This window comes from Nasonia vitripennis, assembly GCF_009193385.2.
Source record: "Nasonia vitripennis strain AsymCx chromosome 1 unlocalized genomic scaffold, Nvit_psr_1.1 chr1_random0003, whole genome shotgun sequence".
Lineage (NCBI taxonomy): Eukaryota > Metazoa > Arthropoda > Insecta > Hymenoptera > Pteromalidae > Nasonia > Nasonia vitripennis.
In genome coordinates, this window is record NW_022279589.1 from 424,499 (window position 1) to 442,494 (window position 17,996).

The 17,996-nt window shown below is 35.8% G+C and overlaps 1 protein-coding gene across 12 annotated transcripts in view; it reads right to left on the reverse strand.

Annotated features, from left to right (window-relative positions):
• Positions 1–17,996, reverse strand: part of LOC100115682 (sodium/potassium/calcium exchanger Nckx30C) — a 570,283-nt gene that overhangs the window by 48,267 nt on the left and 504,020 nt on the right. For 10 of the 12 annotated variants that reach the window (XR_004345110.1, XM_031929636.1, XM_031929593.1 and 7 more), the window contains one exon: positions 7,879–8,131. The exons of 1 other annotated variant lie outside the window; for it this stretch is intronic. Coding sequence is in view for 9 of the 11 variants with exons in the window: in XM_031929636.1 (XP_031785496.1) it covers positions 7,879–8,131 (253 nt within the window). In the remaining 2 variants the exon portion in view is untranslated. Of the gene's footprint in view, positions 1–7,878; positions 8,132–17,996 lie in introns of those variants that run through there. One more of the 12 variants, XM_031929808.2, reaches the window with a different exon arrangement.

The window sequence follows — 17,996 nt, forward strand, 5'->3', positions numbered from 1 at the left end:
AGCTGCAAAAAGAACTAAGCCGTGGAAAGTAACCTGCAAAAAGAACGCCCGAGACGCACACGAGTGCTCAACCATTATCCAAGTCTAACAAAGCCAATTTGTCCCTTATTGTGTACCGTAAGGCAAAAGTGTTTGTCCCTATATGCATGTCAAATTTTATTATAATCGGTCGCGTGGTTCCAAAATCATAATGGTATACGTACACACACATATATACACACACATACACACACACAACTCCGCTTGCCGGTCCCAAGCCACACCACACAAGAGGTGGGGAAAGAGGAGAGGGATGAGTAGCAATCTCGTTAAAATAACCAGGCTCATCTGGCCGGATGACAGCACCTTGTTAATAGGCTCCTTCATAGGATACAGGATAGGGCAAGAAACCCCAAATATAAATCAATCATGGACAGTGAGGTAATTATAACACTGCCCCATGCGGGTCAAGCCTTACAACCCACTTCCGACGTTGGTTTCGATTGGGTATTTCGATCGGGAAAGCCCCGGTGGCCGAGTAATATTGGGGGGAGCCAATTAACTCAAACAAGACAGGAGGTTATAGAGGTGGGTCACTCGGCCCTCGAAGGAAGATTAGCCTCATGTGACGCATCAGGATGTAATGGGGCCATAAACAGAGGAATGCACGAGGTATGGTCTAAAATTCAGACAGCAGATCGTGCGGAAGAAGAGTTGATGGACAAGATTCAGAACCATCTGGACAAGATGGATACTGTAGTAGGTCCAGCCAAAAACATTCACAAGAGTGTTAAGAATGACATGAGGAAGGTCATGTCTTTCTGGAAACGGCTCATCAGCATAAGCAAAGCGTCGAGCAAGACCAAGTCTAGCTTTAGGCTGATGATGTCAAATAGCTCACGGACCTCGCTGACCTCAGAAGAAAAACGGGAGATAGAAACGCCAAGGAAGAGGAAGAAACGGTCTCCTACACAGAACAAGGCCAATAAGAAAAGAAAAGAAGAGGACAAGACGCCGAAGCATGGCCAGAGTGCGCCACTAGCGACGACTTCCAGCACTACTCAGTGCCCACCGCGCACAACAGGAACATTACCACCCTATCAGAGGGTGGAAACAAGAAAGAAAAAGAAGAAAAAGGAAAAAGAAGACGATAAGATTAACAATGGTATTGTAGATCAGAAGGAATGGCAAGGAACTCAAGGATGCAGACAAGCCAAAGCGGTAATGGGACAGGACACCAATGTCGGCTGGACCAAGTGCATCGCAGGAGGCAGCAGAAATAACTCCCGACTCCTGACACAGATAGTGACCGGGCACATCCGCTTAAGGTACCACGGTCTGAAGATGGAGAAGGAGGCTACGGGTATATGCAGGTGGTGCGAGGGGGCTGAAGAAACGCCTACCCATGTACTGACTGTTTGCCCAAAATTTGCGCAGCTCAGACATCAGTGCTTGGGGGAGCTTTTCCCCACGTATGAAGAGATTAGGGCACTCGACGCGGGAGCCATATTGACCTTCTGGAGAAGGGCAGGCTTACCTGCGTAGGGGATGCCATGACGAAGGGTGGTACAATGGGTTTACAGCCTAAGTGCCAGGGATCTTGGTGGTCCCCCCTTCATAGTAATAATAATAATAATAATAATAAAAACCAAGTCTAGCTTTGGACTGATGGAGCTGCGTTCTCTGCCAAGAAAAAGGAGCAACAGAAAAAAGTGACCATGCTGCTGTTAGCTACACATGCCTAGTATACCGAGCGGCAGTAGAGAAGTTATAGAAACGAAGATAATGAAGATAGTGCAGCTGAACTTGAATCACTACGAGACAGCACAGGATTTACTTAACGAGTACGTTCATGAGACAGAGGTCGACGTAGCCATTATATGTGAACCATACAGGGCTCTGGACAAGACATCGTGGGAAACATACGACACTGGCAGAGCAGCAGCAATCTAGGCATGTAGGGACGTGGCATTCCAGGAAAATGCTGACCAGCGAGAAAGGATTTGTTCGTGCAAAGATAGCAGGAATACACGTATACAGCTGCTATGCTTCGCCTAACGCACCAAATAAACAGTTCGAGTGGCAGTTAGATTGACTCGTGCAGGATATTGCGGGAAGAAAGCCAGTTATTATCGCAGGCGATTTTAACGCATGGGCCGTAAAGTGCGGCAGTCACAGGACTAAACAAAGAGGACGAGTACTGCTAGAAGCATCTGCTCTCCTGGACTTGGTGTTAGTTAATCAGGGTAGCACTAACACCTTTAGAAGAGGAGACGCAGGATCTATTGTTGACCTGACATTTGTTAGTAGTTGCCTTATTGGCTTAATTGACAAGTGGACCGTGAGTGAACACTACACAAATAGTGATCACCAGGCCATAATAATAAAGGTAAGAAAATCATAGCAGAGACCCAGCGCGAGTACAAGGACAAACAGAGTCAGTTGGAAAACAAAGGATTATGATAAGGAGATGTTCCTACTGGCACTGGAAGAATTGCAACTCTCGGGGACGGCGAACAGCAAGGCGGAACAGGTGATGGGTAATATCACACGAGCCTCTGACGCGGCCATACCGAGAAGAGTGTCCAATTGTAGACGACCACTAGTATACTGGTGGGACAAAGCGGTTGAGAGTGCGCGCAGCGAGTGTCACCGGACCAGAAGAAGAGAACAACGGGCAAGAAAGAAATACTATAAAACCGGAAGCGGCCAGGAAATAGTAGATGCCCGCGAACAAGAAATGAAGGACGCTAAGAGGAAGCTTAAGAAGACAATCCACAAAAACAATCGACGGTGCCTTAAAGAACTACAGGATGAGGTCGAACAGGACCCTTGGGGTCGACCTTACAAAATAGTAATAAAGAAGATTAAAGGAAGCTACTACGTACCCCCTCTAAAATGCCCAGAACTATTACACGGGGAGTGACCACACTGTTCCCTAGGCAACTGGAAGAGCCAAGTGTCATCGAAAGAGGTGCGAATAAAGAGGCTGTTCCACCGATCACGATTGAGGAATTGTTAGCTGCCTGCAGAAGGGTAGGAAACAACAAGGCCTCAGGGCCGGATGGCATTCCCAATATTGCATTAAAGCATGCCATCCATGCTCATCCAGAGGTCTTCGTAGACTTATACAATGCATGTCTAGAAGAGGGAGCATTCCCCACAAACTGGAAGAAACAGCGTCTCGTGCTTCTGCCAAAAGGAAAGAAGTTACCCCAGGATCCCTCATCATACAGACCGCTCTGCATGTTGGACACCCCGGGTAAGATCCTGGAACGCATAATCTACGTCAGAATGGATCATTGTATATAAGGAAAAGGTGAATTAGCGGAACAACAATATGGCTTTAGGAAGAATCGTTTAACCCTGGACGCGGTTAGCCTAGTGATCGACACTGCGCAAACAGCGATAGAGGGGAAAAGATGGAAGGGAGGAAAAAAGAAGTATTGCGCCATAGTTACATTGGATGTCAAAAATGCATTCAATTACGGCCAAATGAAGTGAAATAGACGAAGCACTCCAGAAGCAGGATGTGCTCTTATATATAAGAAGAATGATGTCTGACTATTTGTAGGACAGAATCCTATTATATGACACGGAGGACGGTACCAAGACCTATAAAGTTATAGCAGGCGTACCTCAAGGGTCAGTGCTTGGCCCACCGACGTGGAACATCATGTACGATGGGGTACTAAGACTACAATTACCTGAAGAAGCAACAGTCGTGGGATTTGCTGACGACATAGCAGTAGTAGCAGTAGCGAAACATAAAGAAGAGGTGACAGAAATAGCGGAAGAGGCGACTCGTATAATACACGAATGGCTAACAGAGACGGGTCGGGAACTAGCCAGCCACAAAACGGAAGTTATTCTTATATCTAGTAGGTAGGAAATGGAGGAAATTAAGCTGACGGTAGATGGACATAAGATCGCTTCTCAATCAACCATCAAGTACTTGGGCATCACTATCGATGCAAGACTAATTTTCAAACAACATCTGGAAATAGTCAGCGATAAAGCAGCAAAAGTCGGCACTGCTCTATCACGATTGATGCCAAATGTAGGAGGCCCAACTCAGAAACGAAGGTTACTCTTAGCCAGTGTAACCATATCGATTATGCTATATGGAGCCTCAATATGGGCAGATGTGATGCGGGTGAAATCGTATGCCCGAATGCTAACCACTGTGTAATGGAAGGAAGTATTCCAAACTAAAAGAAGAACAAGTGACAAAACTTAGAAGATCTGGGATGCAGCAAGAAAGAAGATAATGGCCGAATAGCAAACGAGATGGGATGTTAGTGACAAAGGGCGATAAATACACCGCCTTCTACCAAAAATAGAGGATTGAACTGGAAGAGAACATAGGGACGTCAACTACTACCTCACACAGTTTTTAACCGGGGACGGATGCTTCCGGGCTTATCTGCACCGATTTAAATTAGACGACAGTCCGAACTGCCCACCTTGTTTGGACGATAACGAAGATGCGGAGCATGTTCTCTGTGACTGTTCGCGATACCAAATGGAGCGAAAAGAACTCGAGTATTATCTGCAGACCAGAGTGACACCTGAGTCAATGATGACAACTATGTTGACGACGGAGGATGGTTGGAACGCAGTCAACAACTACGTAAGGACCATCCTCAAGAAGGTTAGAAATGATGAAGAGAAAAGAAGGCAAAGACAAGGCAAAACAGCGGAATAAAAATGTAGCTAGACGAAGATCACTGAGCCGTGACGGAGTTGAGGCTGTTCAGAGGATAGCCGGACGATACCGCACGAAGCAGACGATCGGACGATGCGGAAAGAAGCAGACGCCCAGACGACGCAGAAAGAAGAAGACGTGATGACGACCACATTAATTAGAAGAGGGCGTAAAAGCCGCGGGGAACAAGGGCACAGAAGATGGAGCTAGGTGTGCCTTTACCGAGGGTCGATTTCACTTTTGTTTTTATCAGAAGTTTTAGGTTGGAGTATTGGTTGTAATGAAAGATTAGATTCTTCTAGTAATGAAAAATTTACTATATTACAAAATCATTTATATAGATTATCATTTATATTGCAGACCAAATGCAAATTTTAGTCTATTACTATATGCTAAAAGATTAATTTAAAAATTCTTTTTACATGCTATAATTATGATTAAGAGTAAAAGAATAAATTTTTTTCGAAATAATCAGAAACAATTACGTATAGAATGTTATCAAGGTTCATTAGATCATGTAAAATCAATTGCTACAAATATTTTGAATAATTTAAAAAAAGGAAAGGTTATGTAGACGCAAGATGCAATAGCGATCATGAGTAATAAAGGTAGACCAAATTTATTTATTACAGTTACATGTAATTATAAATGGGAACAGCTTAAAAAAGTATTGAAAAATTTTCCAATCGTAACTACTCCAAATGATACACCTAATATTACAGTTAGATTATTTTACGCAAGATTATAAAGTATTACTAAAGATATTACAAAAAAAAACATTTTTAGTGAAACTTTAGCTTACGTATACACAATTGAGTTTCAAAAAAGAAAATTACCTCATGCTCATATTTTTGTTACATTGCATACAATTCTTAATTAACCCATTAATGCCCATGGCCAACCCGTGATCCCAAGCATCCCGGAACCAATGCGAAACAAAATATTAGCCCTAATTATGCAAAGATATAGCAAAATTCCAAATTTCACAATTGTAAAAAACTATTGTTTAAACGAATTTCACTTTTTCAAAAATCTGACGGCGGATATCAACTCTACGTCGAAAATCACCAAAGGAATCACTATTAGTTTTAAGATAATTTAATTTGCTAAGTAATAATAGCGTCATAAATAAATAATGAAATGGACAATAATTGTTTAAACAAATTGCAAAATTTAGAATGTCGCTATTTTCTTGCATAATAAGGGCTTATGTTCTATTTTGCATTAGTTCCGAAGTGCTCGGGCTCATAGGTTGGCCATGGGCATTGGGATCTATATGCTTGCTGCAGGTCCATTTCATTATTTATTCATAACGACCATATTAAAAATTTTACTCAAGATCGTATGTAGGAACTTTCGTAAAATCATAATACCTCGGAACTAATGCGAAACACGACATTAGCCCTAATTATACAAAGATATGGCAAAATTCCGAATTTTGCAATTTTTCAAAAGAATTATTCTTAAAACAAATTTACTTTTTTTTAAATCTTACAGCGGAAATTGATTCTACGTCGGAAATTGCTAAAGAAATGAATATTAGTTTCATGATAATCCAATTTGATAAGTAATAATATCCCCTATTAAAAATTTTACTCAAGGTCTTATATAAGAACTTACGTAAGATCTTATATCAGATCTTGACGAAGATCTTGCGCAAGATCGTACATAAGATCTTGTCAGCGATTTTCAACCAAAAACTAACATAAAATCTTCCGTAAGATCTTTTATAAGATCTTATGATTATGATAAATAAAATGATTTTTATGAAATAATCATTCAAGATATCACGCAAGATAATATACAAGATCTTGCATAAGACATTACGTAATATCTTTCCTAATTTCTTACATAAGATCTTATGCAAGATCTTATGTAAGACAACCTATTACAGGTTATCTAGCTCTTGCATTTTAATTTCAAATAAGTCTGTGCTTCGACGCACAGCTTGAACTTGGTCTAAAAAGAAAGCTAGGCGCAAAAAAATTTCAAACGAGAAACCGCTTTTATAGCACAGAACGAGCTGCCTCTTGTTTCCATTGCGTGTGCGGTGATTAGGAATGTTTTGTGTGTACTATTGACCAAATCTCTACGCCCGGTTTTACTTTATTTAGCTGAAAAGAACGTAGGTCTAAAGCCCCTTAGAGGTAGCGTAATTTTAGAGCATAGCACACGAGACAGCATGCTTCTGCTTGCCTTCACCGCACGGGCATAAGGTTTTAGAATGGAATAAAAAGGTGTTTTAGCAGAATATCCTAACTTTATACCAGACTTTTCCATATCACAGAATATTCCATGACCTTATTCCTTTTCCTTCATTTTCAGATTTTTTCGATGGCCTGGGCATTCTCCGATCACAGTGAATTGAAAACTCCACACAGGAAAAAACTCTATTCTGATGCCAACTTTTAAGGCTTTCTTTAAAGAAAATTTGATAGAAATAAATGTCTAAGAAAGTATCAGTTGTTATTACTCAGTATCTGTTTATTACTAAGAAACTTATTTCTTTTGGAAATGCAATCCAAAAACGGACATGATGCCTTACAGCAAAATTGCAGGAAAATTTCTTGAAGGTTATTTAACCTTCGCACAATATTTTTGAATCTGACGATTCTACGAATGCAACCTTAAGGAAATATTGCTGAAAGATTGGGTGCTATATGGGGTAGTAATTATCTTGAGAATTCCCATATAGACCTCAATCTTTCAGCAATATTGCTCGAATGTTGCGTTCACAGATTTGCTGGATTCAATTATATTGTTGAAAGATTATAAAATCTCAGCTTTTGGAACATTATTGCTTTGGACAGTTATGTCCGTTCTACGCCGTTCACTTCCGGTTCACTTCCGGTCGACTTCCGGTCTACTTCTGGTCTACTTCCGGTCAACTTTCGGTTTACTTCAACCTTTAAGGAGGTGTAGTTTTGGGAATATAGTGAACTTATAGCCAGAGACTACCAGACACATTTTAATATAATAGAGGATAGAGGATTTCATTTGCAACTTTAGCTTGCGTACTTCTATCAGATATCCATTTAAATTTAAACTATGGGTCGCTGGGCAAGTCAATGTTATTTTTCTATAAGGTCAATTAAATACGTTTATTGACTACCAAGTGACGTCAGATATTTACATAACTAGTATATGTTACTAAAGTTAATAGTAATAATAATGTATTTTTTACAACTCACCCAACTGTCACATCGAAAATATTACTACCAACTGAACTTGAAACAGCCATATCTCCGAAACCTTTTCTTGCCACAATAACACTTGTTATAAGATCCGGTATACTCGTTCCAGCAGCAAGGAATGTTAATCCCATTACCTCTGGAGGAATTTGTACTGTATCTCCAACAACATTAGCCCACCATACCATTAAATATGAATATGCCGCAATCCAAAGTATAGATCCAATAAAAGTAACAGCAAAAAACTTTTTTCCTAAAAAATAATTCAAAATTTGTTTCAAAAGAAACTAACATTTTTAAAAACATATAAAATACTGTCAAGAAATTAGTTTATTTCAGCTGAGAAATTCCTCATAGGTTATTATTTATAAAATTTTACCCATTTACCCCGTTTTCGTAAACGACAAGTTATAATCCTAGAAGTCGGAAACAATTAGTCATTAATAAAAATGATACGTGTTACCAAAGTGTTATAGGTGTTAGGATGACGATGTGCGTTTAGTATTTTTAACATAGGAGAATGCCACAAATTGAACAATTTTCGTAAGCTGAAGTCTACTTCTTCACGTTAAACCAGTTGCCGTTTAAAAGTAAGTTGCGTTGGCCAGTGAGCAAATAGATCATCGGTGACTAAAATGGTGAATGGAGTTGCGACAAAAACCTTAATAAATTATTTATCTATCAGCAAGTAAGTATTTAATTTTCACCAAGCATAAGAAAGTTAAGTGCTGTTTGTTCTATAATTACATGCGTATGTAGGGAAATCACACAAACATATGACAATTTAACCAGAAAAACTGAAAAGACTGATTCTTTATGCCCTACTGATATTTCGTATGTATTTTCTTAATACTCTAAATAATCAGCATTAATTTTTTTATCTCATTGCCTTGAAAATCGTATAGGAGCTTAAAATTTAAGTACAAGAAAGTTATAATTATGAATTACCTATATAGCACCCAATCTTTTGACAATATTTTCTGAAGGTTGAATCAGCAGATTCGTCAGATTCAAAAATATTGCGGGCAGATTATTGAATATTCTGGATACTGTCTAGCAATATTGCTATAAAGGGTTATGTCTGTTTTTGATTACGCTTCCAAAAAACAATAAAAATATTGCAACAATATTGCTCGAAAATTATTTGCAATATTGTGTCAATATTGTAAAATAAAGGTGAAATAACTATTGGAGCAATATTGCTGTGGACAGCTATGTCCGTTCTAACATTGCAAGTTCGCCTGGTCTGGGCCGGCTCGTCTACAGCACCCGATATCGTTAGAACATTGTCTCAAGTTTGCATAACTAGATTCTGCAATATTTCACAATGACATAATAATCTTGATCCGTCTATTGGACAATATTGCTACCATATTAAACAATCTTATATGAGTATTTAAAAATGTTCGCATAAAAAGTTAGTATAAATTTTTTTTTTTAAATTCAAAATTATTTTAGATAATATAACAATATTTATTAAATATTGTACTATCTAGTGAGAATGTTGCATAATAGTCGCAGTAACATTATAATACCCCTGTGCAATGTTACCAAATTTTGTATTGCAACCTTGAGACAATATTCTGACGATATTGAGTGCTGCAGACAGGCCGGGCGAACTTACAATGGTAGAACGGACATAGTGATCCACAGTAATATTGCTCCAAAAGCTTAGCAAGGTTTTATAATCTTTCAACAATATTATTGAATCCAGCGAATCTGTGAACGCAACATTTGAGCAATATTGCTGAAAGATTGCTATCTATATGAGTAATTTAAAAAATGATATAAAGGTTACCACTGGTTCTCGTTCTTGACGTTTCGGGGTGTACCATCTAGATGATATACCTCCCGAAACGGACATGAGAACTCGTAAAAAACGCTTGTATATTGCTTCCACTTAAGAAAAAGCTTTGTAATAGTAAAATTTTCAGTTTCGCTGAAACTTCGTAGAAACGCATTTGGAGTACTGGAGTACGAATCATGTGTGTGTGTGTGTGGGGGGGGGGTGTATGTACGTATACCGTCATAATTCTGGAACCACGCAATCGATCGTATTAAAATTTGGCATGCATGTATGTTTTCTGATTCAGAATTCGAAAAATTTTTTTTTATAATTCTGTCCATTTTATGGCCATATTATAGCCATTTTTTGATTTTTGAAAAAATATTTTTGCTTTTTTTTGATAATATGATCTATACAATATATTCAACAATAGTGTATCTAAAAGGGCATAAAATTGCCTACTTTTTCCCACAAGATTTTCCAGATTGACTGTTCCGTTCAATTTTTATGATAAAAAAGGTGATTCTTAAAAAAAATTAATACCTCCAAAACTAAATCGTCAAACGTTTTCAAAAAATGTATGACAATAAAAAACGATAATATCTATGACTATCAATTACTAGTTTTCAAGCTAAAAATCGAAAACTAAAAAAAATGGGTTTTCTATGTCGTACGATTACGGGAGTAAAAAGTCTTTAATTAAGTTTAAATTTGGGGAAAATATTGATCTTTTCATCACCTTGGCTACGTTCTTTTTGCACCTTATAAAACCATTTATTTTAAAAGATATCGGGATTCAAATTCTTTGTCTCTCACCCTGTATACCTTGTATAACTGAAAATTACTATTTCTGTTAAACCTTATAACTCGTTAAATAAAGTTTAGAATGTTTTGAGACAATTCATAATGCTATGAGCTTATGAGGACCCTATGGTATTTAAAATATTGAGGTTTACATTTTTTCATGAAAATTATATGATTTGATATTGTGACGGGTGTTCCTTATGTAAAATAATTAAGATTGAAAGTATTTTAAAAATCAATAATATACTGTATATTTGGACAATATTTTATCTATTTGTACTATAAATGTTGTTTGAGGAAGCTACGTGCCAAAGAATCGGCAGCGGTTTTTTTAATTGAATGTTTTTTTTACCTTTATTTTACAATATTAACATAATATTCCAAATAATCTTCGAGCAATATTGCTGCAATATTCTTATTGTTTTTTTGGAAAACTTTATCTAAACATGACATACCATTTATAGCAATATTGCAGCAATATTCTAATTGTTTTTTGGAAACGTTATCTAAACAAGACATACCATTTATAGCAATATTGGTGGTATCCAGAATCGAGTATCCAGAATATTCAATACTCTGCCTGCAATATTTTTGAATTTTACGATCTACCAATGCAACCTGACAATATTGCCGAAAGATTGTGTACTATGTGGGTGCTTCCGACTGACTTTGGATTATTTCAGCGTGTTGGTTAATGATGTTTGAGTGTCTTCCAAATGAATCTTCCATTACACTCATTCTTATTTCCAGTTCGGATGGAGATCAGTCCATTGACCTATTATTTACACTCGGAGGTGTACGTGGGGGTTGATTTTGAATCTAGGTTTAAATAATTTTCTCTGATTAGTATGTACTTCTGATTTTATTTTTTTTTTAATTTTAAGAAAATATTCTTGTTATTAAAAATTATAGGCTTATGCTTCTGACTCTAAGTTAATTTTTTATATTCTGATTTCAGATAAGCACTTTACCTCGTGATAGTTCGTGAATGTCGAGTATGTCTTTAGTTTTCGTCTGACATTTTCTTCGATTTCTTCTGAAATGATAGGAAAAAAATGAATGTTTTCTCTGATAGTTTAATTTGATTTATTGCTAAGTTAGACCGCACTGCAAGTCAAAACAAAGCTTGAATATCAAACACTACCTTTGCGTCTCTAGGACGCCACACATGTGCTCCCTTCCAATTTGAGTAAACGTACGCAATTCACTCGATAGTCTGCGAGGGGAGCGATAGCACACACGTATGTCGCCAAAGAAGAACACTAAAGTCGGTGTAAATGTCTTGACACATATTTTATAGAAATTGAAATTTAGTTCACCGCCGTTTCATTGAAGTTTTTACCAAGTTGTGTTTTCTTTATTTATCGAAGTGCATCTACGTGTTAAAAAAAATACCGATAAACTTTCCGAATTCTTTTAGTTTGATTTTGTACTCGGATAGCTCTGAGATTATTTTCTTCTAATTGGGTGTAAGATAAATATTATTGCACTTGTTTAATTGAATGAGAAAAAATTCGCTTTACTATGTCGCGTCTGAAATACCATGACGTATTTTATTATATGTTATCGAGGACTTTCTACTATTTTCACTATTTATTTATTTATTTATTTATTTATTTATTTATTAGATTAGTCAAATTTACAGAGTATTAAACTTACAACTATTACCCGAAATCCCCGCTAAGGTAAACACAGTTACCTGATCGCAGGACTGGGATGTACAAAATATAAGAATGAATACATATAAAAATAAAGTACTACGTAGATGTGTTTGTTCCATTTAAAATTGTAATCTATGACAATCCCCAAATATTTAACGTTCTCAACTCGGGTAACAGCTTTGTCTCTTATTTTAATATTTGTTTGTGCTGGCACACTATCAACATAACTGCCGAAAGTCATACAGACGGTTTTATCTATATTTAATGATAATTTATTGAGTGCTAACCAGTTAGATATTACTCCTAAATTCTTGTTCATATTATTTTGGGCATCTTCCCAATTTTTCCCTGTCACTACTATTGCCGTATCGTCAGCGTATGCCATAATTGCCTTACAAGGGATCTCCCTCAAGATATCATTAATGTATAGGATAAATAGTAATGGTCCTAGGATAGTACCCTGTGGTACACCTGTATTTACTAATAAGAATTCGCTTCTTGACTTAAATGATCGCATTCTAATAGATCAATATTAAAATCTCCTATTACTAAATGATTTTAAATATTTTTCTTTGTTATTAAGTATTTGTTTAAATTTAATATAAATTCACTCTTTGGTATTTCATGTGATCTATACATAGCGGAAATTTCAATATTACTACTATTAGTTAAATTAATTCTAGTATTTACAATCTTAATTCTACCCTGTTGTACGATTTCCGTTCTTTGAACTAAATTCTTATTTACAAAGACAACAACTCCGTCATTTCCATTGATCCTACTATCGTTGTAGTAGGACTTATATTCGTAGTTAGTGCCGATCAATAATAATTAGTAGATTTGCCGCTTTTTAACCTTGAATCCCTTTGTTGAGTAGGTGGCTGTTGCTTTGTAAATTTTGCTGTCTTTGTTGGTTTTGGTTGTTCTTGTTTTTGTTTAGGTGTTTGTGATACTTCGTTCTTGTGGGAGCTTTGAGTTTCTATTATAGGTCCCTGCTCATGGTAAACTGGGCGTACCGTCGATAAAGTAGGTCTCGCTAGATAGTCAGTGGACTCTATGTACTTGTTTATTTTTTTCTTGAAAATGCTGCATTGCGTTGAATCACTAGGATCATGTTTGATGTCCAAATTTGTCTTGTATTTATAGTTAGTGTATTCACAGTTTAAACATTTCATGGTATCATTTGTGCAGGTACTGGTCTTGTGATTTTCTGTGCATTTAAGGCATACACTAGTGTTGTTACAATTTTGCTGTTATGTCCGAACCTCCCACAATTCTAGCAGGGTCTTATGTTGATCAAGTCATATACTTTGCAGTTCTGGTATCCCACAAAAACCTTGCTTTTATTTTGTTTATTATATTTATGTACCTCAGCACGAACCTCCATTAAAACTGTCGTCAGATTATTGTATTTATTTTTATACATGTGTAGAAATTTACCTTTGTCCGTAAAACTACTAAAATTTCTTGCGTTTATATCTTCCTCATAGTCTTATCACTTAAAGTTCTTACAATTGTCGATTCCAACAATTTTGATTTTGGAATTTTTAATTTATCTTTTCTAACTTCACAAACACCTTCAAGGTTATGTTTTAGCACCTCTTCTGTTAGTGTAACACTTTCACTATTCAAACAGGAGATGATGAGATCATTCTTTTTGTTAACGAACATATTTGTAGTTTGAATCCTTTTATCAGTAGTTAAACACTGGATAACTTTTTCCCTAATGTCAACTGGTTTGTTACCCACATTTTTCACTGTTATCTTTAACACTTTTTTTCTAGTGGCTTAGGAAAACTTGTTATATCTGCGTACGACATACTTGCTGGTATCATCTCATTTTGCTTAATTTGCATTTTCTCTTTTAACATTGCGTTTGTTTCATTCAGTTCACTCACTTACTGCTTTAGCAAAAAATTTTCATTCTTGACCAGTTTGTACTTTTCTTCAATATTGATCTCAAGTGAGTCTTGTGGTGACTTGACGCAGTAGAAGTTTATTCCTAATTCCTACTTCTTTAGCAATCAGCAATCTCACTGCGTCGTTTAGGCTTTCCTCATCAATTTTTGAGGTTAGGTCTCTGTTGCCATGCTTTGGACAGATTATTAGATTTTTACTAAGGATCTTGAAATAAGTCGCTTGTTCTGCTAGGCAATGTCGATGATATACTGCATCACAGATAATGTAAACCAGTAATGTACTTGTTTATATATATATATATATATATATATATATATATATATATATATATATATATATATATATATATATATATATATATATATATATATATATATATATATATATATATATATATATATATATATATATATATATATATATATATATATATATATATATATATATATATACTAGTGGGGCTTTGCCACCCTGCTCGCTTCGCTCGTCAACCCCCATTTTTTGAATTTATTAGAGTTAGAAATCAAACATATAGATTAGCTAACTAATAAGAAATTGATGAAAGAATAATTCTGTAACAATAAAGTTATATATCGTATTTAGAGAAGAAGATTGTAAAATATCAGTTTATACAACTGTTGTAAGTCAGTACATTGAATTTTCTTAGTATACAAAATAAATTAAATTTTTATTCAGTTTTGTCACTTTCAGTTTCTTTCTACTGTTAAAATATTCTACACAGCGAATTGACTCTGTTAGTCTCTATTATGTAACTAACTATAATTACTGTTTATTAATCATTTTAATTGTTGTAATTAATTTTAATAGAGATTAAGGGAGTCAATTTACCACACGATGGACCATGTTAACTCTATACTTTTATTTTCTAAGCTAAAAATTTACCTTAAATTATGCATTAGAACTATTTTGGATAATTAAATATCAAATAATAAAATGTATCAAAGTCAAAAATTCTACTGTCAAAACATGCTACGCAAAGAATTGACTCAGTTCGTCCCTATCATGTAACTATTATTAATGTTTATTAGCAATTTTAACTGTTATAATTAATTTTGATAAAGACTAAAGGAGTCAATTCCCCACACAATGGACCGTGTTAAATCTGTACCTTTATTTTGAAAGCTAAAAATTCACCCTCGATTATTCATTGGGGCGGTTATGGATAAATATTAAACGGTTTTTTCTTAGATTATTGCATACAAATTCTAATTGATGAAAATGGATTAGTAATGATCATATTGTTTTTAAATGAATCAACTTAAGAAAAAAATTCATTTTTGTCAATAACCATAACACCGGCACACAAAATAAAAAAAGTTGTCTACGCGAGAAATCAGACCTATCTATCTTTATGTTTTTCGGGTCGCTGAATTCGAATATAAGGTCAGTTAGGCCCCATGACGTCAGGGTCAAGGTCAGTTCGAGGTCAAATTGGGAAGTAACGGTTAAAAAAATTAAAATGCCATATATTTATGTTTTTTTGGTCGCTGAATCTGAATCTGGGGTCAGTTTTACCCGATCACGTCAGGTTCAAGGTCAGTTCTAGGTCAAATTGGGAAGTAACGGTTAAAACAATTAAAATGCTATATATTCATGTTTTTTTGGTCGCTGAATCCAAATCCGGAATCAGTTTGGCCCCATCACGTCAGGGTCAAGGTCAGTTCAAGGTCAAACTGAGAAGAAACAGTTTAAACCTATTAAAATGTCATATCAAAACTTTCCAAAAATGGAAAAAGATACCGAAAAATTGTAAAAAATCTTATTTAATCACATAATATCTTCCTTGTGTACAGAGAAAAGTTGCTTTCGTTTATATTTTTTTCTTATTTTGCTTTTTTTCCACTAGCTTAGTAACTCTCGATGTCTTTCTTTACTCCTTTTTTCTCTTGTAACGAACTCTTTTTACTTCAAATGACCTATGCAATGGGTTTCTTTTTCTCTTTTTGTTATGTGTTTTAATGTCTCTCTTCAGTGTCCAGCAAAAATCTGCCATCATGTTGACATTCCATCTTCCTTGGTATCGATTCTCCATTATACTTATATCTTGATGAAATCGTTCTCCCTGTTCTTCACTGACATCTCCTAGATTAAGAGGGAAGTAATCAAGATGGGAATGTAAGAAATGCATTTTAAAACTCATCAAGCAACCCAAATTTTTGAAATTCTCCAACATTTGTTCAACTAGTTCCTGATAGTTCTCACTCTTTTTATTTCCTAAAAAGTTCTCACGAACAGTTTTAAAACTTTACCATGCAGCTTTTTCTGTGTCGTTTATTTTTGTGATAAATGTTTCGTCTTCAAATAGAGTATGAATTTGAGGACCATCAAAAATACCTTCTTTTAATTTAGCTTCACTTATTGCGGGAAACTTTTCTCCCAAATACTGGAAACAATCGCCATATTTATCCAGAGCTTTGACGAACTGCTTCATGAGGCCAAGTTTGATATGAAGTGGTGGTAGCAGATAGTTTGATGGGTCAATCAATGGCGTACGTATAATGTTCCTCGATCCTGGTTCAAAATGTGTTCTAGTTGGCCATACTTTCTTAACGTAGTGATTTACCCTGTCTCTACTATCCCATAAACACAAGAAGCAGGGATTTTTAGTAAAACCTGATTGTTGTCCTAAGATCATGGTTCCAATTTTAAGATCACCACAAATTTTCCATTGATGTTCCAAGTACTTTATTTTTTCCAATACAATTTCTAAATTTTCATAAGTCTCTTTCAGCTTAGTCGAGTGAGCTATGGGAATGGATGCAAACCTGTTTCCGTTATGAAGCAAAACAGCTTTCAGACTTCGTTTTGACGAATCAATAAAAAGTCTCCATTCCTCGTCTTTATACGTATTCGGTTTTATTGCATCGACTAAACCTTTAACATCTATACAATATACCAACGAATTCTCTTCATCGTACGTAAAAAAATTCCTAAATTCTTTTTCTCTATCTCGATAAAAAGAGGCCGTTGTTCCTTTTGCTAACAGATTTTTCGTTTTAAGAACTGACGCTAGACATTCTCCTCCATCTTTAGGTAATCCTAAATTTCGAATAAGATCACTTAACTCTTCTTAGTTAAAGGTTTCTGGAGCTTTTCTTGTACTAGCTGGCAGGTATTCTTAGTTTGAGGATTCTTCGTCAGATTCTTCTTCAACCTCAGAACCTTCTTCGTCACAGGACTCATCAACATGCATTTCTTCTACTTCGCCTGAGCGGTCCACATCCATGGGTTCGATACTAATAAATACTAAATTCAACATTTAGGTAATATTTCCCAAACATTGGGGGCTATATGGGTGCTGGACAGTACCCCTATAGCACCTGATATTTTGGCAATATTGTCTCAACATTACATTGCAAGAATAGCTAGATTCGGCAATATTGCCAGTGCTTGGAACAACATTGCTGCAACTATTAGGTAATGCTGCCACGCACTAAAATGTCCGCTTTTTCATTGCAAGGTTGCTTATCTCCCACACAGGTCCCAATATTTTAGGAACATTGCCTAAAGATTCCATTACCAGATTTCGCCATATTGCACGGAACCTCATTAATATTGCTGCAACTATCCAGAGAACATTGCTACTAGATTGTACAATATTTAATTAATATTGCGATAACCTTAAATTATTTTCGCATTAGTTTAAACATTTTTATAATGATTCGAAATTAATTTAAGGTTATCGCAATATTAAGGGGACACAACACCTTTAAACTCTGAGAAAAATTCATAAATTTTAAGTAAATCATTTGAAATTTATCATAGATATATTTAGCATAAATACCTTTAATTTCATCATGCTAAAACCTTTATTATTGCTGCTGGCCATTTGTGGCACTCGATGCAAGAAATTGTGAACTTTTTCACTGACCGTAGGATTCCAAGTGAACGAATGGTTCTTTTGGGCTCAAATTCAAGGAGGATAC